Source organism: Trachurus japonicus, chromosome 3 (genome assembly GCF_045865225.1).
Source record: "Trachurus japonicus isolate A0001 chromosome 3, Traja_1.0".
Taxonomy (NCBI): Eukaryota; Metazoa; Chordata; class Actinopteri; order Carangiformes; family Carangidae; genus Trachurus; species Trachurus japonicus.
This window is the reverse complement of record NC_140909.1, coordinates 31,179,710-31,201,558: the sequence shown is the minus strand read 5'-3', so window position 1 is coordinate 31,201,558 and position 21,849 is coordinate 31,179,710. Positions and strand designations below refer to the sequence as shown.

The 21,849-nt window shown below is 39.1% G+C and overlaps 2 protein-coding genes and 1 long non-coding RNA gene across 3 annotated transcripts; 2 read left to right on the top strand and 1 right to left on the bottom strand.

The window, feature by feature from the left end:
• The first annotated feature begins 551 nt into the window (after positions 1 to 551).
• LOC146990168 (uncharacterized) lies at positions 552 to 4,042 on the top strand. The gene is made up of 3 exons (XR_015035150.1): positions 552 to 598; positions 3,674 to 3,713; positions 3,813 to 4,042. It is a non-coding gene; the product is annotated as an uncharacterized LOC146990168 (long non-coding RNA).
• Positions 4,043 to 5,927: 1,885 nt separating this feature from the next.
• LOC146990167 (troponin T, fast skeletal muscle isoforms-like) lies at positions 5,928 to 14,990 on the top strand (the record flags this gene model as incomplete). The annotated part of the gene is made up of 13 exons (XM_085773039.1): positions 5,928 to 6,033; positions 6,158 to 6,286; positions 10,038 to 10,055; positions 10,356 to 10,376; positions 11,156 to 11,174; positions 11,255 to 11,300; positions 11,862 to 11,978; positions 12,073 to 12,150; positions 12,525 to 12,638; positions 12,740 to 12,849; positions 13,080 to 13,170; positions 13,361 to 13,401; positions 14,762 to 14,990. Coding segments are annotated over 13 exons (927 nt in total), but the record flags the coding sequence as incomplete, so codon positions are not given.
• Positions 14,991 to 15,424: 434 nt separating this feature from the next.
• LOC146990166 (myoblast determination protein 1 homolog 1-like) lies at positions 15,425 to 18,334 on the bottom strand. The gene is made up of 3 exons (XM_085769976.1): positions 17,331 to 18,334; positions 16,789 to 16,849; positions 15,425 to 16,065 (listed from the first exon to the last, which is right to left on the bottom strand). Exons 1-3 carry the CDS (start codon positions 17,877 to 17,879, stop codon positions 15,872 to 15,874), a joined length of 804 nt encoding a protein of 267 aa, XP_085626102.1. The 5' UTR covers positions 17,880 to 18,334; the 3' UTR covers positions 15,425 to 15,871.
• Between the last annotated feature and the right edge of the window lie 3,515 nt (positions 18,335 to 21,849).

Sequence of the window (21,849 nt, the reverse complement as noted above, 5' to 3'; positions counted from 1 at the left end):
ACAAACTGGTCCAGGTTATTTCAAATATTATCGGCAGCCCTTAAACTTGCTATTGCCTCTTGATTTATTTTTAGCATTCTGTTTTTAGTTCTATTGTTATTCCACTTTTCTTTTACTCTCTGCTGTACTCTGAGCGTTTGAGTGATTGAATGGCTGTCTGATGAAGTAGCTGGCAAATGCACACAAGCAGACCCACACACACACACACACACACACACACACACACACACACTTTCGCTCCATTGTCTGGATGCCAAGCTGATGTGTAACCCCCCCTCAACCTTCTATCACTGTAAATTTAGCAACAGAAGCTTCTCAGCTGCTCCTTTCCTAAACCTGAGCCCTCCTCTTCCATCCACAGTATTTCATCCATCTCCTTCTCCAGGGTCATCGAAGCCCCCCCGCCCCCCTCTCCTCCACTCCCCACATAAACATATATACTACACACACACACACACCTCGGTCTCATCCCGCAGCCAATAAGGGCCTGATGAGCTCAAGTATCACTATAACACAAGGACTTATTCTCTGAGCAGAGGCTGCAGATTCTTACAGATCTTCATCTCCATCGCTGGAGGAGCTTCTCTGTCCCTCTGAGGTAAGACAGCCACAGACTGACTGACACCACTCATCAACATTTAACAAACACCTATCTGACTATCTTTCTCTTCTTTTAAACTCAAATTGGCTGCTTTGAGGAGTTTGAGTTCCCTCGTTGTATTTGTGTGAAAACAGCACAGATCCCCATCTGTCCTCCGACAGAGCCGGCTCTGACATCAGGAGGGACGTTTGAAATAGACGCAGACATGTTCAGCTGCATGTCAGACATGTGTAGTTTATGTTTAAGATGGCAGTCTGCAGGCTGAGAAGCTGGAGTCCAGTTTCCTCCGGCCCGGATTGATTCACGGTTTCATAAAAGTGTCAGTTTATGTAATTAAATCAAACTTTTCCATTTAAAATGACAGCCTGAATGACATTTTTATGAACTTTTACGGGAAAAAGATCATCACTAGAAATGATGGAGTGAAACCTGACAGTCTTGGGGGTAAAAGTTGAACCGTTGAAATTAGCCAGCTACATTATAGTGATGGTGATTAATGTGCACTGTATTTATGTACTGAATTAATGTCATTAAGTAATTTGGTCATTTAAGTTAGGGACTGTGATTCACAACTATAAATGAAAACTCTTTATATTTAACATATTTTTTATCCACATTTATTCTTAATTTGACACTCACTCTGTTGGCCTTGGATGTAAATTGTGTCTTGCAGTAGACAAACATGAAGTGATAGAGGCTCACAGATGAAGGTCAAAATGCACCACAGAATACACAGTTATCTGTGCTCCTGAATACGACACAGACGGTTTATTGGAAGAGTATTCTGAGTTTGCTGGTGTATCTTTGGTCGTGGGATTTTAACCCACTGTCGCACGTGTTAACATGTGACTACCTGTACCAGACACGTGCTGGCTGACAGACTCACATCACATCCTGAAGTCTTATACTGTATGAACAGATGCTGAATTGTGAGGTTTCTGATCTCTTTGCGGTTCTTCTGCCTTTTCTATTTTTTTTTTGTCCCCTTTCCTCTCCTGCAAGCCCTTCGGTCAGTATGATGAACTTTAAACTGATATGCCCATATTGGTCAACCTGTGAGTCTGGCCAACATTTTACCAAGATGAGGTTTGAGATAGCAAGGGGTCACAAGGTCTGTTTGCTGTCAGAGGGAAAACACAAATCCTTCATCCAGGCTGATGTGATGAGTCTATATATTCTTCTCCTATTGGCCTTTAAATCTGCTGATTCTGCTCTTGATTGGCTCAGGATGTGATTTTCCTCTGCGGTGTCAACTGTTTGATCGGTCTCTGAGTTTCAACGCCCAGTCTTGGTTTCAGAAAGACTCAGAAACACTTCTCAGCATTCAGTGCTCTCATACTGAAGAAATGAAGTGACCATCCACTAAATATACAGAGCGCTGAAGTGTCGGTATGTGCAGAGCGACTGCTGGACACACAGAGGTGAAATTGCTGTCAGCTGTAAGTCGATCAAAGAGCTAGTCTGTTGGAGGTCGGATGCTGATTGGCTGCCTGAGTGCAGAGGATCCTCCCGCTGGACCGAGCCAAGGGATTAAAGTAGCTATTTGGACACCGTTCCTCAGCTGATGGGTAGAAATATGATCCAAAACTAATCCTCCATGTCCTCTGCAGCTGTGCCCACCGCTAAGTGTGAAGGAGTCATCCAAAGACACATATATTTATATATATATATATATGATGTATTTGTACAGAGAATATTCAGTGAGCAGAAATCCTGCCTCTTTGGCTCCAATGAGGCTGCTCCTCCTCACTCCCCCCCCTCTGAACTGGACTTAATTGGCAGTGATGCTGGGACTTCATGACGCCTGTGGGGACATTTTCACACTTGGGCTGATTAGAGGGGTTACTCCCATATATGAGACCAGAGCGTGGTGTCTTTTATGAGCTGTGAGAGCTGTTGTTGAATCCAGGAGAGAGGCCGGAGTTTCACCTCTGATCAAACTTCACTGGGCCCTAACTGAGGAACATAGTTCTGCTGATAAACTTACCATGAAACCACTTTGGTCATCTGAACTCTGAATGTTCTTTTAAATGCTATGTATGTTGAAATGCATAGATGCTGATGTCAAATGTTGAAAAATGTCTGAACTGACTTGTGTAACCTACTTAATGTGTATTATGGGGTGTAGAAAATGACTTGTTTTAACACAGTGTGGGGGTTATTGTTTTTTTCTTTTGTGAGCACATTATTGGTTAATCTGTATCATCTATCTTTATTGTTCTTTAGCTTTCACCGAATGTACGGCTCTGTAATTAGATCTGAATCACTGGGGTTGTACAAAATTTCTTGTTGTAAAGTATATTTTTGGGAGGAAAAGTTGTTGTTTTTTAGCAAGAATAGATGATCAAAGAAGCTACAGTACAGCCGGGTGCAGTTAGTTTAGCTTAGTTTAGCTTAGCACAAAACACTGGAAATATGCTGGGCTATACTATTTTATTTTTGACAGGGTATAGGCTATTATATTTGCAATTTGCAGTTATAATAATTTTCTGCAAGGGATCAATAAAGTATTAGTTACTCTGATTGTGATTTTTGCATAGGACAAACAATATTATATAATCATGAAAATAGTTGACAATATATGTTCTGTTGATCAGTTATCAATTGACTAAGGCTTTCAGTTTTGCTTGTATTTGAGTTAAAAACATCAAACCAAACAGCCAAATCTCACCAATTAACACTTATATAGCCTAATCATTTTAGTTATGCTTTACTTTCCACACTAAATAGTTGAAACAAATGAGATGTAACATGTTAATTTGTGAACTTAAACGTGTAAATTAGTGAAGGTGCTGGTATAGGAAGAATTTTGTTACCTCTAGGTAGAGCCATGCTAGCCCTCACGTTTCTGAAGATAACATCCTGCTAAGTACAATGTCGAATTGCTCCTTGAGGTGTTCAGTCTCTTGTAGCGTAAAACCCGAAGCGTATTGTATGGAGGCAGGAGAAGTTTGTTGTCTCTGCAGCAGGACAAACATGTCTGAGGGGATCAAACGCATGATCATTTCATAACAACACAGTTGCTCAGCTGCTATATTTGTCAACCCATTAGTCCTTTGTCTTTGCCTTCAGGTGTGAAGTCTGCTGTCACCATGTCTGACACTGAGGAAGTGTAAGTGAATCCCACACTGACACAAACTGTCCACACTTTCTGACTCACTGGTGTAGATGTAGGATTTTACTGACAGTGTCTCATTTCTTTGTGTTTCAGGTACGAAGGTAAGTGGCGACTGTTCAAACGGTTGTTGTTTCAGTTACTGTAAGTTCTTCACAACAAATACATTTCAAATACACATGGACGGGGGCCCCTGTGCACAGACATGTGAAAGACCCCCAGACCATAACTTAGTGGAAGGTTTTGTGTCTCTTCATCGTCCCTTTTTGTCCCTTTGTAGTAATTCTGTGTCTCTTTTTTGTCATATTTAGTCTCTATGGTTGTGTGTGTACTGTATGTTCATTTTTGGCAGTTTTTGTCATTTTGTGGTCTTTTTTTGTCTCTTTACTTGTTTTTGTGTCTTTGTGGTCATTTGTGTCTTTTAGCATTTATCTTTGACTTTCAAATGATGAATATTATCTGTTACTTCACACAGAGGCTTCGCCCAGTCACCCTGTTGAGTCATCCAACCATTTACAGTATATATTATCTCCATTTTAAGTACAAAGTTATCACAACTAAAGCTTAGGAATTCATATAATTTGCACATAATTATTATATACGTATTCATGTTATTTTTATTTCAGATTTATTTTGTGTCTATAACAGGGTACAACGTGCAAACCTTGTGTCACCCATCTCATTTATTATCATAACTTTGTCTCAAATGCTTTGCATGTACTGTATATTATGTTACTTAATTTCATGTTTAGCTTGACCCACAAAATATTTCTGTGTAGTGAAATGAAATGACTTTGTGTTGTTTCTATTTCTGTTCTCCCACCATGTGTTTGTTTCCAAAACTGAAGACGAGGAAGGTAAAGAGGACATTTAAGACCTTTATCCACTGCACTAATTTATCAGCTGCTTGTTGTCGCCCTTTATTTGAAGTGTTTGACTCTGACACCTGCTCATTATACAGAATAAACAACATCTGCACACATTTCATTTATTAAGTCTTAGCAGGATTTCCGTCATGCAAAGCGATACAAGGAAACATTTCATTTATTTTTATTAGTTGGTAAAACATTAACAGATCAGAATCTCAGTTGTGTAGATCAACATCAACATTATCTCCTTAATTATCTACAGCTGCATCACTCACAGTATAGAATTTGTATAATGATAACTCTTTTTGTGTGTGTTGTGCTTTTATTGCAGAGCTTTTTTTTCCACATTTGTGCAAAAATAAAAGTATATGAGGATATGTAGGATATTTACATCCTCTATTTACCCCAGTGTAAGGCTACAGCTGTCAATCAAACACTTCCATAATAAAGGCGACTTCTTCTGATGGAGTGATGTCTCAATTCACATGGTTAAGAAAAAAATGACTTGCATTTCTTTTCTTGGTATGTGACATGTTTACATGGTCATCTGTTACGGTTGCATCAGTGCAACTGTCACTGACCTCATTCACACAACGGCCATATTTTAAACAGTGGCGGTGGAAGCTACCTGGACGAGTCTTATTCAACTGCAACTGTTACTAATGTCAGAGAAATCAGTCACATCACAATACAGGTAGAGATAAGTTAGCCATGATTATATTAAACTGAAAACTTTCAAGCTGCCCTCTACTTTGAGTGGGGGGATAGGATTAAATACGTTGTATTATATATGTGTGTTTGTATTTTAACTGTGATTTCCAGGCTGTCATTTTGTAACATATTGGAAATAAACTATTCAATTCAACACACTTGAAAAGACAATTATAATCAAATCCTGCTAAAACAAACATACAAGAATATTACATATATTTTGTATTTATTTGTATTAGCAAGAAGAAAAACTTGAATGAGGTTGTTTAAACATTTTTAGTCGAAGCTCAATGTAATGAATTGAACGAATGTGTAGAATATGTTTAAAACAAATTAATTGAAGCGACAGAAATGCATGCCAATTACAGTATATCTTTTGTCTTTTTTTCTGTCATTTTCAAGCGACAGGTTTGCTCCAAATGTTAGAGTATCAGCTGAATCTGTTCATGCTAAATATGTACATAAAATCTTAATCAATAGATAAGAACATTCTCAGAACAACAGGCGGAAACGGAGAGGATTTGGCCTCTCCAGGCTACCATACTCTGGTTTGTATTGATTTTGTGCTGATGTGCATGACATCAAAACAAGACCGGCTGCTCTTCAGGTTGCTGTCCACCTCAACAGTTGAATATGGCTTCTGTGTGAAAGGTCAAGTGACTTTCTCTCATCATCATCTGTTTCTCTCTCTCTGTTCTCCAGCAGTGCTATCCCTCGCTCAATCACCCATCCTCTCTGTAACTAAAGTAATCTCTCACTTTTGGTTTCTAATGGCTCTGTAATGTCTGTGGTCTTCATTAACGGCCTTCTCCGACACCCTCCCTCGCCCCCGGCGGTTTGGTGCATGCTGCGTGCCCGTAGCCCAGGAGGAGGTAGTAGAAGTAGAAGTAGCCCCTGAGGCGGAGGCCCAGGTAGAAGCAGAGCCAGAGGTAGAGCCTGAACCAGAACCAGAACCAGAGGAGGTGCAGCAGGTGGTTCATGAGGAGGAAGGTATGTGTCTCCTGCAGGACATTCAGCACTCTGCTCAAGGATAGTCAGTCCTGTCCACACCCATACGCTGCAAAACATATCCAGCCTGACAAGTCGCAGGTTTGAGTCTCACAGGACCAGTCAGCATGATCTGACTTTATCTTTCTACATTTCCTGACAATCAGTTCTCAGCCTTTTAAGATTTTCCTTTTGGGGTTTTTATTTTCACAATATGTATCCAACAAAGTAAGCTGTTTATGATCATTTATTAAAAACTTGACCAAACTTAAATGACCCTTTCCCTTTATCTTATCAGGGTGTTAATAAAGTGTTACTTAAATACTGTAGATATGATTTTTTTTTAGGTAATGGTTGATTGTAAGGGAATGCTAGAACAGTCCTATCATGCAAACCCTGGAGCAGAAAATTTTATTAACCATGACACAGTGAAAGGAAATCTGCCAGTTTGTGGAGATAGTTTACATTTATTGTTACTGTGATTTATTTTCCGTCACCAGCTCCGTTACAGGCAGATTCCTTTTTTTTCTCTGCTTCTAGATAATAATTTTGCTTCTAGATAATAATTTAAAAAATGTAATTACTCAAAGCTCTTGTCACGGTTGATATTTTTGCAGCTCACTCATCTAGTCCCACTCCTAGCTTTCCTTTAGCCCTTTCCACTGGAGTTACCTTCTCTTTATAACTGCCCATGTATGACAAAAGTGAATCTGCACAGTAAATAGAGGCTGCAGGATGAATTTGCAACAGAACAGACAATCTGAAATTTTAAAAAAAACATACACACACACACAACCCCACCTGTAAGCTGGCAAGCTAAAATTAACAGCAGCATTCAAGCTAGTGAGCTGCACGACTCATACATTAAAAGAGGCACTAATATTCAGACCAAAGCCAAGAGGTTTTACACTCTTGTAAAGATAGTTCAGACCCATTCACCTCTGCATTTAGCTGCAATAGATTCAGATCAGGGGGCGCTGACTGAACTGTGTAAGGAATAAATGAATAAAATAAATATAAACAAATTAACTACATTAATGTAGTTTTTATACAGTGTACATTCTTTATTATATTAATTTATCTTGATGCTCATAAGTTTTTGGGCTCCATAGAAGTTTCAACATGGACTGCTCCATGACTTTTCTTCTAGCGCCATCCTTAGGTCAAAAGTCTTACACACTTTCGACACACAGGGCATCTCTTCACCCAGCCAGTGTTGCTGTTGCCATGATCTATTTGCTGTGCACATTTAACACAACAAAACTTTGTTTATTTCAATAACTCAATTTCCCTTAGTGCCAAACTCAAAACAACATTTACACTCCACTGCTAAAGAAAACTCTGAGAGTAGCAAAATCATGGGTTTGTTCATTCACGCTAGAGACATGAATATTGCAGCCAGCCAGTAGCAGCACACCACACACCAGCAGTGTGCAACATTTGCACACAGTAACACAGAACTGGACATTATCTCGACACTGGTCAGTGCACCAGTGTTGAGATAATGTCTAGTTCCCACATCTCCAGCAGCTTTATAGGAAACACTTTATAATAACAACACACAATGAAGCATTGTTGAATACTTAATCCATGTGTTCATTAATTGTATTGTATTATAATTTAGATTTAGGTGACTTTAAACATCAGTCCAGGGACAACAGATGCAAAATAGCCTTTTGGCTAATTCTGGCATGTTTACATTTGTTTAAATGTTTTTATTAATGTGCAATGTCCCTGATCCTTAAACCTTTAAATAAATAAATAAATGTTGGATTAAGCATTACAAATCAAGCATCATAAATGAATTATAAGTAGCCTAGTAATAATCATATATACATTATTATCTGACTAGATGGACATTTATGCTGCATTTATACTGTACATACGATGATTTAGACATTAATGGTAAGTGAGTGTGTTAATAGATGTTTTATAAAATACTTAACTAACAAGTAGTAACCATCTGAATTAATCATGAATTGCAGTATCAATAAATGTTAATAAAACATCTATTAATACACTCGCTAGCCAAGTGCAGCATCCATGTCCATCTAAATAGTTCAACACATTATACATGAGTTTATTAATCTGGAGTTAAACATCAATAACTGTCTTTATAAATAGCAGACTAATTAGAATCAATATAGGAAGACTTTTTTTCATCAATTATGAATTAAGTATTTTATAATGTGTAATTATTATCAGGTGTTAACCCCTTATGTAATTCATGTCACAGCTGGTAAGGTGCCTTCAGGTGTCTTTGGGCTTCTCAAAGAACCCACATGAACCCCTGTTTGTTTGTTTTTTCTGAGTTCACTGTAGCAAACGTCTAGGCTTTGCTTTGTAAAACATCCACAGTTATCACATCACGTCACCATCAGTGTTAGTTGACAACCACCTCAACCACAACACAACATTTTGTGCTGTTTCCAGCATCACTGCACAGTGTCAGTGTGTGTTTTGAATATTGAGCTGTGCATAAATGTTGCAAGGGAGAAGAAGAAAAAGCTGGTGTTACATGAACCACCCACCCTGACTCATCCCAGGCCTTCTATCCATTTTTTATGTCTCATGTTGTTGTCAGTGACCATTCTCATTGTTTGCCTTTTGGCAAACTCATTTATCAATCTTCAAGGCCGCAGCAGAGAGGATGATGGGTAATTTCAATCATGTAAAAGCCATTTCTCTTCACCTCCCTTCAGTCCATGTTTAGCATCTTTCTCTCTATGTGTATATGAAGAATGAGACTGGGAAGCTGCTCAAAGCATTTACATTGGGGTGTTTTGATGCAACAAAATCATTCTCACTATTTAATTTAATTGGTCAGATACTATAAGTTGTATTTACGTGCAGATGGAGTCACTGCAAAAGTCCCAGGATTTAATGCAATTTTACTAATACTTCAGTGTCACTGCCTCAGAGCTGTCAGAAAAAATCCAGTTTGTCTGTGTAAGAAGAGTCTGATTGTTGATCTCAAAAACAAATCAAATCAAAACAAAGCTTTGGGTCATTAGCCCTTATGGCCAGGTTAGCAGAAAAAAATAAATATTCAGTAGAAGCTCATAAGGCTCTGGGTTCAAATCCAGGACCTGGGCCTTCCTATGTAGAGTTTGCATGTTATCTGTAGGTACTCTGGCATAATCCCACAGCACCAGTAGATGCACATTAGGTTGATCTGTGACTCTAATTGACACAGGCAGTATAGTTTCTATAGAAAGGACAAAGAGTAGCTCATATCTGAAATTCACTGTTCAATGTTTGTTGGAAACAAGCAAGATGGATGAACTGATGAATCTGCTTTTTACTGACTCACCAGGTAATTTAAATTGATCAGATTTTATTTCAGTGTTGCACCAGTTCACACTAAAAAAGAACAGGTCCGAATTCATACAGATAAAAATAACTAGTTCACATTCATGATTCTTTTTTTTTTTAACTAGTTCACAGGTCTAAAAATTGACTTGTTGGCCAAAGCAGTGACAAGGAGTTGATGCACGTGTCTTTACAGTATGTAGACACAGTCAGAAACATGCAGCGAGTTTCCTTCATAATATGTTATTTTAGAATTGATGCAATAATGATGTGGGACTTGTACAGTGGCCTCCACTGCTTCTAAAATAACAGCACCAACATCCCAATCTGGTAAATGTGCTTCATAAGCTGTGCACCATAGAGGACATGCTGGGACCGGTTTCCCAGTCCCGTCACTAATGATTTCTGTTCTGCTCTTGCTTTGGACGCTTGCTGCATGCAGAGGCCTATGAAGAGGAAGGTATGTTGATTTGAATTCTTCTCTGTTGTTCTAAATGGACCTGTTGTCTGTTTTCTTGTTGGGTATAGGAGTCTTTACATGTGAATACTGAATAAAATTTGTAACTGTGTGCGTCAGTTTGTTTAACTTGTCTGCCTTGGGAGAGAAGCAGAATTTACCCGCTGGCTTTTAGCCTGAGTGTCGGCTGCCACAGGCCATGCCGAGGATCACGGTGAAGCGTTCAGAAATGCTGAGTCATGGTTACGGGCCCCACTGCTTATCTCTGCTTCTTCTCTTTTTTGCATGAATGTGTCCTGCCAGTGGAGGAGGGAGATCAAGATGGTAGTTTGTATTTCCCGCTGAGTCGCTGTTGCTTTGCTTGCATTTTCATCCTTGTCTGATCTGGTTTTTTGTTTTGTTTTGTTATGTTGTTTTTTTTAATGCAAAGGTCTCATAAAAATATAAAACACCTAATCACAAACTTTAAAAAAAAAAAAAAAAAAAAATAGAAAAAAAGAAACAATTAACAGTATTACAAAGTCAAAGTCTTATAATGTGAAAGTATGCGCTGACGTATGTTCGGAAAAGCAAACTAAAAATAGTTTATGTGGTGGGTTATGATCCTGATTAGCATTTTAAATGTCTCTGATTAGAATGGTTTGATTTACACACTAATATACAACAAATTAACATAAGTAAGACAACACAGTGGCCTCATTCCTGTGCACTAACCTTCGCTTCAAAGTAATTGCGCAGTAATAAAGTTAATGATGTTTTAAGTCCATATCTCTGCGTGTGTTGATCTTCAACCTGTGTTACTGTGTGTTTACACAACTTGAAACTGAGGCTAATGCACAGAAATGATGATGAAGGTATTGCTAAGGCTAAGACTTAGACTCACACTCACATCACAGTGATCTATTGGAGGTGTGAAACAACAACTTGCAGCCCTCAGATGTAACTCAGCTTGTGTAGTGTATTATCCACCTGAACTTGGATTGATGGATTTTCCCCCTCATTAACCGCCGCTATTTACTCATCATCTCCTCCATGTTTGTGACTCTAACTGTTTCCTATCTCTCCTCTCTCCCTCTTTGCTCCTGTGATGCTTAAAAAACCAGAAGAGAAGCCAAAGTTCAAGTGAGTATTTGTCTCAAAGCTGTTTTTATTCCTGAAATTACTTCCTTGGTATGATTTGCCTTTGTTTTGTCTTTGTTCAGACCCTCCGCACCAAAGATCCCTGATGGCGAGAAAGTGGACTTTGACGTAAGTTGACATGTTTTGTCCACTGATGCAAATACAAGGAAAGTTAGCTCCACGGTAACACTTTATTTTAAGGGGTCCTTGTTCCTGTGTATCTACCTAATTAATTACAGTGTAATTACCTATGTAACCGTATGTAATAACATGTACTTACATTGTAAATACATAGTGTATTTTAGTGTACTTACAGGTCCTTGTTACACTTGTAATAAGAAATGCCAAAGTGGCCTCTCTCTTTGCACAAGCATTTTTTATTACAAGTGTAACAAGGACCTGTAAGTACACCAAAATACACTATGTAATTACAATGTAAGTACATGTTATTACATACGGTTACATAGGTAATTACACTGTAATTAATTAGGTAGATACACAGGAACAAGGACCCCTTAAAATAAAGTGTTACCCTGAAGCAATAAAAGTTGCTTGTGACAGGTGGGTGAACGTATGTCCGCCCAAAAAAAATGGCACACATAGAAAACATAGGCCTTCCTTTTTTTAATTAGCTAGGAATTTCAGGGGAAACTAGTCAGTCCCTCATAGCTTGTCTAACTTCCTCTACAGGACATCCAAAAGAAACGTCAAAACAAAGACCTGATTGAGCTTCAGTCGCTGATCGATGCTCACTTTGAGTGCAGGAAGAAGGAGGAAGAAGAACTCATCGCTCTCAAAGACCGAATTGTGAGATTTTTACTCACATAAAAAACTAAAACATTAATTATTTCCTGCACATGGTAGAAATCATTGCATCCTGTCATCTAATTCTTGTTTTCAGGAGAAGCGTCGAGCTGAGCGAGCCGAGCAGCAGAGGATTCGTGCAGAGAAGGATAAAGAGCGTCAGGCCAGGAGGGAGGTATGCAACTTCTGCTGCTGTTGAAATGTCAGTGCTTTTGTTTCTGAACTTCACTCTACACACCCTTACTGTCCAGAAGCTTCACATCTGGTGCACATATGACCAGGGATGGTTGGAGTTTACTGTTGGCTTCAGTTATGTGGAAAGAAACATCTCTGTCCTCATCGCACTCTTTTCAAGTAGTTCCCCCGGGCTCTAATCTAGGTCCCCTTGTATTGTATGTGCTACCCAAGCATAAACATAATATTTATTGTCACTGCTGCCACAGTAACTTGGGCTGTAGCATAAAAAGAAAAAACAAGATGATACATTACTCTTAATATTTATCATTTAAATAAAACCACACTTGGATGTGAATTGTGATGTTTTGAAAGGCTGAGCGGGTGAGAAAGGAGGAGGCCGATGCCCAGAGGAAGGCTGATGATGAAGCCAAGAAGAAGATTGCTCTGACCAACATGGGATCGGGCTTCAGCAGCCATCTGCAGCGGGTTCGTTTGATTTCTCTTCCTCTCTTCTGTGTTTTTGGTGATGTGTTCAGATTTTATTTCATTCCGTAGACATATAGTTATAACGAGGTGGACTTTTCCAGGTTGACCAAAGGAGGGGCAAGAAGCAGACTGAAAGAGAAAAGAAGAAGAAGATTATGGCAGAGAGATGCAAACCACTGACCGTCGACGCCCTGAGCGATGACAAGCTGAGGTAAAAAAAAAAAAAAAAACAAGTTTATAATGCGGCAACTTCACACAGAGCAGCAGAGATTCGGGCCCAGTCCTGTTTCATTTAGAGGGAGGGGTAGAAATATTCTCCCAAAACATGAGGCACCATTACAAAACTGTAATTTACCTTTAAGTGTCTCTTTGGTTGCTTTAATACATGACACCATGAATCATGTTATTCGATTGTGATTGGTTCTGGTTTGTGTTTGTCAGGGAAAAGGCGAAGGAGCTGTGGGAGATGCTGCACAGCCTGGAGGCAATTAAATATGACCACTGCGAGAAGCTCAAGAGACAGAGATATGAGGTGAGTGACACTCTACATCTGAGTTAGGTGATCACACCCTGTCCCATCACAAAGAGACAACCACATTTTAGGCAAAAGAATGGGGTGTGAAATAGACACAGTAGTTTTAAAATCTGTTATTCTGAGGTGTAAATGCCAGCTGTAAAGTGAGACTCTCAGGTAAGACGTACGTGTGTGCTTCTGTCTTCAGGTCATCTCTCTCAGAAACCGCATCGACGAGCTGCAGAAACAGTGAGTGTTCGCTCACAAGCTTCAACATCTCACAACGGCTGCATCCCGCTTCACTAGCTGAGTGTGTGCATGATGTTCAAGGACACTAATGAAAACAACGGATGAAAAGTTACTGAACACAAGTAGAGACAGTACACAAGCACGTAATAAGCAATGCAATAAGTAATGAGGAGTTGATAATTACTGCCCATTAATTAACACTTCAAAACATCCATACGGCTGATTAGAACTACATTATACACTGTTACAAAACTTTTATTACATGTTTATATACTGCTTATTAAAGCTGAATAGGAGAGACTGCAGTTTAAATCCAGTGAATCACTGGGAAAAGATATTATCAGTTATGGTTAGTTACGTCTTTATTTCTGTGTTTTAACTTTCAGTTTGTTGTGTCTCTTGGGCACAACAAACTGAAGGTCAGTGCTCCATGTTCTTGTTTATTTGTGTGTTACTGTGATTTTATTGTGTGTTGCTACCTCAACGCTTCAAACCCCTGTTTCTATTTTTGCATCAGTTTGTCATTGCATGGTTTGCTCGTGCTTATGACTAGTCCGGTCAGTTTTATTCTTTATGAACATGTGATAAAATCTAGTTATATGATTGTCCACAGGAGGGCGCTGTAGCTCTGAATGAGAATTTGTCTTTTTTATATAAAAACCACAACCATAAAGCAAAAGCAAAATTACCTAAATCAACACAAACACCCAAAGAGGCCTCAACACCTAGACTCTTAAATTGTATCCTCAAAGTTATTTTAATTCTCACCAGCCATAAGTTTTTACCATCTCTACTGCTTATGGTCATTTCGTTTTGCAGTTTATCCAACGTAAAATGACACTCTAATGATTCAGAAAACCCTAACCACTGTCTTTAAAAAATAATTTGTTTAACTAAAGAGATGTTAATTTGTCTCTGAGACATCAACTAATATCACAGAAAAAAAAGTTTACTTGGAAGCACAGCATCATCACTGTACAAAAAGAGATTTACAGCTGACTCAGACTCTATATCAAAGGCAACACTTATGCTTGCTTAAATGGTAGCGAGGCCAATCAAAGTAATTTTCCCAGTACTATATGGAGAAATGGTTTTAGATCTAGAGGTTAAACAAAAGTTAAAACAATGCCACTTATCCTGTTCCCCTTTAACCACCTTGTGTTCTTTATAAAGGGTTGGGGCATGCTAACATTGTAGAGAATCTGTGGAAGCGATCAAATATAATTTAGATTCCCTCCTCATTAGAGAGCTTCTTCTAATTGCTCCACCTGGCCTGTTGGTGTAGTGTAGTGGTGTTTTAGGTTGTTTAGAAGTTAAACCCTTCAGATCTGACTCTGTTTTTGCGCTCTGCGCCCTGCAGCAGCAAGAAGGGAGCTGCCTCACGCCGCAGGAAGTGAGCGGGCCCTCGGAGCCGGTCCAGTCAGACAGGAGGCCCCTCCACCAGCTACAGTAGCAGCTCGCACCCTGGTGACACTCGCAGCTCGTGAACAACGGCAACTGGACGTCTTACTGCCTGTGTTTGCTTGAGTGACATGATTTTTTCTGGATGAATATAGTGCCAATAAAGAAATATTCAAAATGTCATCAAAGTGTTTATGTGGGGAAAAAAGTGATTGATCACCGGAGAAGAATAATGACATAATCCATAACTTAAGAGCACAATATTATGTGAAACAATAAATGATCATTACATCTACTGAACTTAATCAAAAGTGAAAAAAATACATGTATGAAGGACTGGATCATAACAAATGAGTTACGGTTTGTTTTTTCTTTGACATAAAAGTCTAAGTCATGGACATATCAGCTTTAAGGTGATGATGAATGAATGTTGTGCAGAAAGTACAGAGTGTTTCTGTCCCAAAGTGTTTGTATAAGGACTTTGTTTTTTTGAGTTTCAAAGCAATGGAGACAAAGTTAGTCAGAATATAAATATTTCTTTATTAAAATATCATTCACTCATAAATAATGCATTCGAACATATGACACAACAATCCCTGAATTTTTTGTGTGTGTATGGTGTGTGTGTGTGTGTGTGTGTGTGTGTGTGTGTGTGTGTGTGTGTGTGTGTGTGTGTGTGTGTGTGTGTGTGTGTGTGTGTGTGTGTGTGTGTGTGTGTGTGTGTGTGTGTGTTATGAACAAGCCACTCATATTTACAGATGCACAAAATGGTCCTTGGTCTTTATGTCTGCAGTGAAAATCTGCTCGTCTTCCTGGTTCTGTATCAGACCTGCAGAACCCCCAGGAGGCTGGAGCCATGAAGCACCTGAGGGTCTGAGGGACACGTCAAGGGAAAATCTTCATCCAAACAGAAATCTTATCATTTTTGAGGGATGGTATAAAATCCCTCAGCTCCAGCAGCAGAGGGAATATTTCAGTGTTTCCCCATGATGCCTCCTGCCTGTTTCTCCATAAAGATGGAGGGAGTAAGTCCGTCTCTGTTTGGTTTGAGTCCTCGGCTCCATCGGCTTCAGAGTGGCTCGTACAGACTGCTGGGTTCACCTGAGGGACTGGAGGCAGCAGGGCTGTTGTGAGGTGATCCGGGGCCCCGGGGGACCACGCTGTCTCCTCCGGGGGCCATGGCTGGCTCTGTGCTGATCCGCTCCACAATGCTGGACAGACAGTCCAAACTGGAAATGAGGGACGGTTTAGTGCTGCTGGAATCTGTAAGGAAAAAAGGAGATGTCAGTTTGGACTGAAAATGTTTTGTTTTTTGTGTCACAACAGATTAACTCAGTCGCACCAACACAACAACCAGGTCAAACTAAAAGATACACCTGCAAATTAGGGACATGGTAGGTGTAATGTAACTTTACCCCTGAAATAACCAGTTTTCCTTTTATAATCCTATTAATTCTAATCTTTATCTAATAAAGACTAGTCTCAACTATTTCTTTTGGGGGTTAATAAAGGAAGGAACCAAATCACAAGAGTTTGACCATCTACTGCAGGAATTTTCATTATGCATCACTGCCTTCAATTGAAACTGAACTAAGGATGTCATGCATTTTTAGCCACATACAACTTCCAAAGCAAGTCAGTGATTTGCAGTAAAAGTCAAAGGTTTCAGCTCTGCAATGTTTTTTTTTCTTTCCATGTATCTTATTTGAGGAGGTCAGGAGGTCGTTTTCAAACTGAGCTGAGGTTGTCATTCAGTGAGGAAACTGGATTTTTTTGGAGGGTTGAATTGATAAGTACCATAACATATTGGTCACATTAAAAGATAAATCTGAATCATTATGAAGGAATTAATAATATAAAAGGAAAATATGGTTGTTGCAGGAGACACCGATCACACATGTTCACAGAAATGAGTCACATCAAAGCAGAGAATGAAACTGTTCATATGAAAACAAAAAGTAGTAAGAGCAGACGAGCTGAACTGACCGTCTGTCCGGCTGCTGTTGCTGTTCTCACTTCTGTCCAAACACGGAGAGATGAAATCCATCTGCAAGCACAGATCAATAAATCAATGAGTCCAGAAACTGAATATCAATTATTAATCAGCAGGTACAAAGAGATGACACACTGTTGACTTCATCATGTTTTCAGTAAATAAAAAGTGAATACTAGTATTATTGTTTTATTCCTTTCAGTCTGCATCTTATTAGCAAAATGTTATATCTTATCAAATCTTCTCAAATCTGCTGCTCAAGAACAGAAAAAACCATTGAAATTATACACACAATAAAGAGCTGCCTCTATAAACTGTTATATGTCTCGAGATATGCAACATGACTGGAAACCTGTTTTTATTTCCAAACTCTAACAAATGTGTAGAAAATCAATTCTTAAGTTGCTGTATTAAACATTTCAAACGTGCATCTTCCATTTATCAGAATGAATCACTGTGTCCAGAAATAAATACCCAGGACACATTCTTCACATTTCATGAGGCAGCACATGAAATCTTCAGCTGTTGGACTCACCATGCCATCAGAGCAGTTGGAGCTGGGGCTGGAGGCGTCCGAGTCCCCGGTGTAGTGCTCAAGTGGAGGGTAGAAGCTGCCGTCGCGGCCGACCCTCAGCAGCGACTGCAGGGACTCGATGTAGCTGATGGCGTTGCGCAGGATCTCCACTTTGGGCAGCCTCTGGTTGGGATTGGAGGACGTGCAGCGTTTCAGGGTCTCAAAGGCGTCGTTGACTTTACCGAGTCTTCGTCTTTCTCTCATAGTCGCTGCTTTCCTCCTGTCTTCATTAGATGTCTTCCTCTTGCAGGCTTTGCAGGCCCACAGCAGGCAGTGGCCGGCTTGGTGGAGGCCCCCGGGGGCCCGCACATGTTCATCCTTGGGGACATGTTGGTGGTGGTGATGATGATGATGATGATGATGATGGTTATCTTCTGGCTTCAGCAGGCCGGTGTGCAACAGCCGAGAGTCCAGGTCATCAAAGAAGTTCATGTCAGCGGTGCTGAAGCAGGGGTCATCGTAGAGGTCGTCGGCTGAGGAGAGAGGGAAGGGGAGGTCGGGCAGATCCATCGGCCTCAAAGAGCTGCAGACGATTCACCGATAGAGATGAGACGGCCAAGAGGAGGACAAGTCCACAAAAAAGTTTTGGATCTGACCAAAAAAGTTTTAAAAAAATAAAATAAAAAAAAAACAATAGAAGGAGAGGGAACAAGAAAGGAAGCTGTTTCTAACCCTCACTCCTGTCACAATCAGCTGACCTGATTAGCAGTAGAACAGTAGAAACAGACGACAGAGGAGTGAGAGTGTTTTAAAGGAGCAGTCTGTGTAACCTCAGCTCTCCTGGCCCCTCACTGTCTTTAAATAGGAGGCAGTGAGGAGGCAGGGCTGTGGTGTGAGTGACCAATGGGCTGAGAGGTTTGTGTGTGTGTGTGTGTGTGTGTGTGTGTGTGTGTGTGTGTGTGTGTGTGTGTGTGTGTGTGTGTGTGTGTGTGTGTGTGTGTGTGTGTGTGTGTAGGGTGTGGTGGGGTCACTGAGGTGACACTCAGCAACAAAAAGGAAGCAATAAAACGTCCATCTTAACAAATCAGTCTCATGTTGAGTCCGATGTTCACTTACATAATCACATAATTTACAAATACTACCATATATTACATTATATGAAACATAATGGAGCCTTTTTTTTGACTTGAACAAAAAAATTTAATATGGGGCTGAGATCTTTTGTGACACAAAGCGTAACTATATTCATTAAAATAAAATGATAAATATGTAAAGATGACATCAACTCTGTCCAAGACAACAAGGGAATATCATTAGAGCCGTTTATTAGTAATTTCAAGAAGTTGAATTAAAGGACTTCAAAGGACCGTCATCATAATTCGTATATCATCATTGATTATATGGGCTTAAATTCCCACAGAAATAACAGCACTTTGTATATTGTACATATTTGTATTATTTTTCATATTTTATCAGATTTTTATTGTAAATATTTCACATACAGTACATTAAAAATACTTCCTGCGATCTGAATTGCAGTACTTGATTTAGCTCCATCTTTATTTATATTTGTTTTAATTATACTGTCAATAGAGTCAATAGAGTAAAAGTTTCGTAAAGTAAAGTAAAGTAAAGTCGGGCTTTAAACTCATCGTGGGTTTTTCTGAATGATCCTAGTGTAAAAGTGAAGTCCCCCTGATGACTGAGCGTTTCAGTCTGCTGTCCTGCTGAGGAGGTCAGAGGTCACCGATGTGAAGAGCAGCTAGTTTAGGGTTTTAGGGCCATCACTGGACAACAGTTTAGGACAATTTGTCCGAACAGGTGAAATGATGTCGACTCACAGACGGCTGATCTGTCATTTGTTTTAAGGTTTGTTTGAAGTGGACATCTGTTTTTTTCCTGCAGTAAACGTCTCAGCTCCGTTTAAACGAGCCACAGTTTTATTGAACGTACTGTAGTACCAAGAGTCTGTTGGTAAATTTGCATCTATCAGCAAGTTAACTTAGATTGTTGATCATGTACCCAATTGTGTAATTTAAATTAAAATAATCTGACTGTATCTTTTATCTCGGAAGGTGTTTTTTATTGTTTGATGAAGATTTGAATGACATTTGAAGCCTTGTCAAAAAAAACCATGAAGTCATTCTCATATTATATTCAGAGCATGTGTTGTTGTGAATATGTTGAGTTTTGCTGCTGTGAATATGTTGAGTTTTGCTGCTTATAATGTTGAGTTAAGCTTCTTTTCTTGTTTTCTTTGAGAGTGTTTGTGTTCACTTGTTGTCCTGTAGATGTGTGATTTTTCACAGTGGAGCTGCAGCACAGATCGGCTCAAATCGCAGACTCCTCACGGTTTCATGGGAAGGTGCTGTGTTAAATTTAGCAGCTCATGAAATCTAAGACGACGAGTGCCCTTCTACTGGGGGCTGGTATTATTTTGGAATTTCCCCCAACTCTCTCAGCTCCACCTCCCCCCTCTGTTCTGGTGGGAACATTCAAAATAACCAAAAGAACATGAACCTGATGGGAACAGGTTTAGATAATGTCACTGCTGGTCTGATTTTAAATCATTCCACCTCAGTTAAACATTATGTAGATGGTTCAGATCATACAGAACAGACCGACTGTTAGCCACAGGCATCAACTGCACTTAATCAGATGTAACCTATTGCCTATTGTCCCTGACAAATACACTACTGTAGTTCTATAATTAAAACTATATAAACATTTGGAGCAATGTCATATGCAATATGTCTGTAATGTCATATTGGCCTATACTATAAACCTATATAAATATCTTTGTGTATTTATGTTTATACTGATGTTGTAGACATGTGCAATGTCCAATACGTATGCAATAATCCAATAATAACTTTGTGATAAGTGTAAATGGTATGTAAATATTAACCAAGGGTTATTTTCTTTACATTTTTAATGTGGGGAATTATATTTCTGTTTTCATTACATTTGTATTTGTGGAATGGATTTCCCACAGGGAATTAATAAATGATAATCAGAATAATCAGGACAGTCTATCACAGAGCTGACATAAGACAAACAACTTGACACACTCACATTCACAGCTACAGGAAAGTTGGAGTCTCCAATGAACCATATTCCTTTGGACTGTGGGAAGAAGCATGAGAACATGGAGATAACCCACACAGGCACAGAGAGAACATGTAAACTCCACTCAGAAAAGCCCCAGGCCCAGGAATCAAACCCAGAATATTGTTGATAACCACCACACCACCATATCACAACATTTTTGATAGATGAATGATGAATGATTTGATGAATGAATGAATGAAAATGAATGAAGATCATTTTTGATATGTTCATATACAAATTTCAATACAGTATGGGCCGTGAATAAATAGTGAGTGGGTATAGTGATATACATCACTCTTGACGTATGGACTTGTAGTATTATGTTATATATTCTGTAATGTATAAGCTGTGTCATAAAAGTTTGTTTAAAAGATAAAATGACCAAGAAACACAAAAACTGTGCAGTGATCATCTGCAGGACTGGAGAGGTGGGGGGACTTTACTTGTCTGCCTCCATTTTCCATAATTCATCTGCAGTTACTACAATGCAGTTTGTATGTGTTTCACATCAGTGTAGAAATGATACAGAACAGTGTCATAGTTATTAATAATTCAACTTGTCATGACAGTAAACGACAACAAATATAAGGCCTTCATTTGAATAATCATAATATGTTATAATTGTATATTAATATGTTGTTCTGTTACATTTTCATATATTTCATACTGTATATGACTATCATATTAACATCATACTTACATATTGGCTTTTAAAAAACTGAAGTGGTGATAGCATACTTCATTGGATTATTGTCATTTTTTTCAGGCTTGGATCAAAACTTTTTTTTTCTTTCTTTTTTTGTGGTTTTTAATAAAATTGAAAATATTTGTTCTTTTTTATGTTCCTCAATCAATACAGTCACAATTATGACGTGAGAATATCTAGATTACAACAAAGTAAAAAAAAAAACAGTCCCAATGCAGCAGGTTAAGAATCACTAGTATTTAATGTGGTTTCTGCTGTTACTGTATGGGTTTGGGAAATGGGTGCCTGTTGAATGCTGCTAAAAGCAAATATTGAACGGACGACTATACAAAAATAGTTTTCCTAAAAGTTCCTGTCCTTATATAAACACATGAAGTCACAAGACTGGGGAGAAAGTCTCTGTTCCCATGCAGGATCAGTGTCTTTACGCAACAGTGGGATTTTGAATGAGGTTTTCTCTTTATAGCCTCACACCTACAGTACGTGATGTGTGTGTAATTACACCCCCGCATCAGCTCCCAGTGTTTACTGCTGTAATATGTTGTGACACTGTCAGACAGACACTGACTCACTTTTGTTTTTGTCATTCTTGTTATGGGCAGCCTCACCCCTTCCTGATTTCTCAAAACCTTTATCACACATGCATGAGTATGATATGAGAGACCATAGCTCCCCACACTCCTCCTCCTCCTCCTCCTTTCACTGCACTGGTTCAGCTTCACA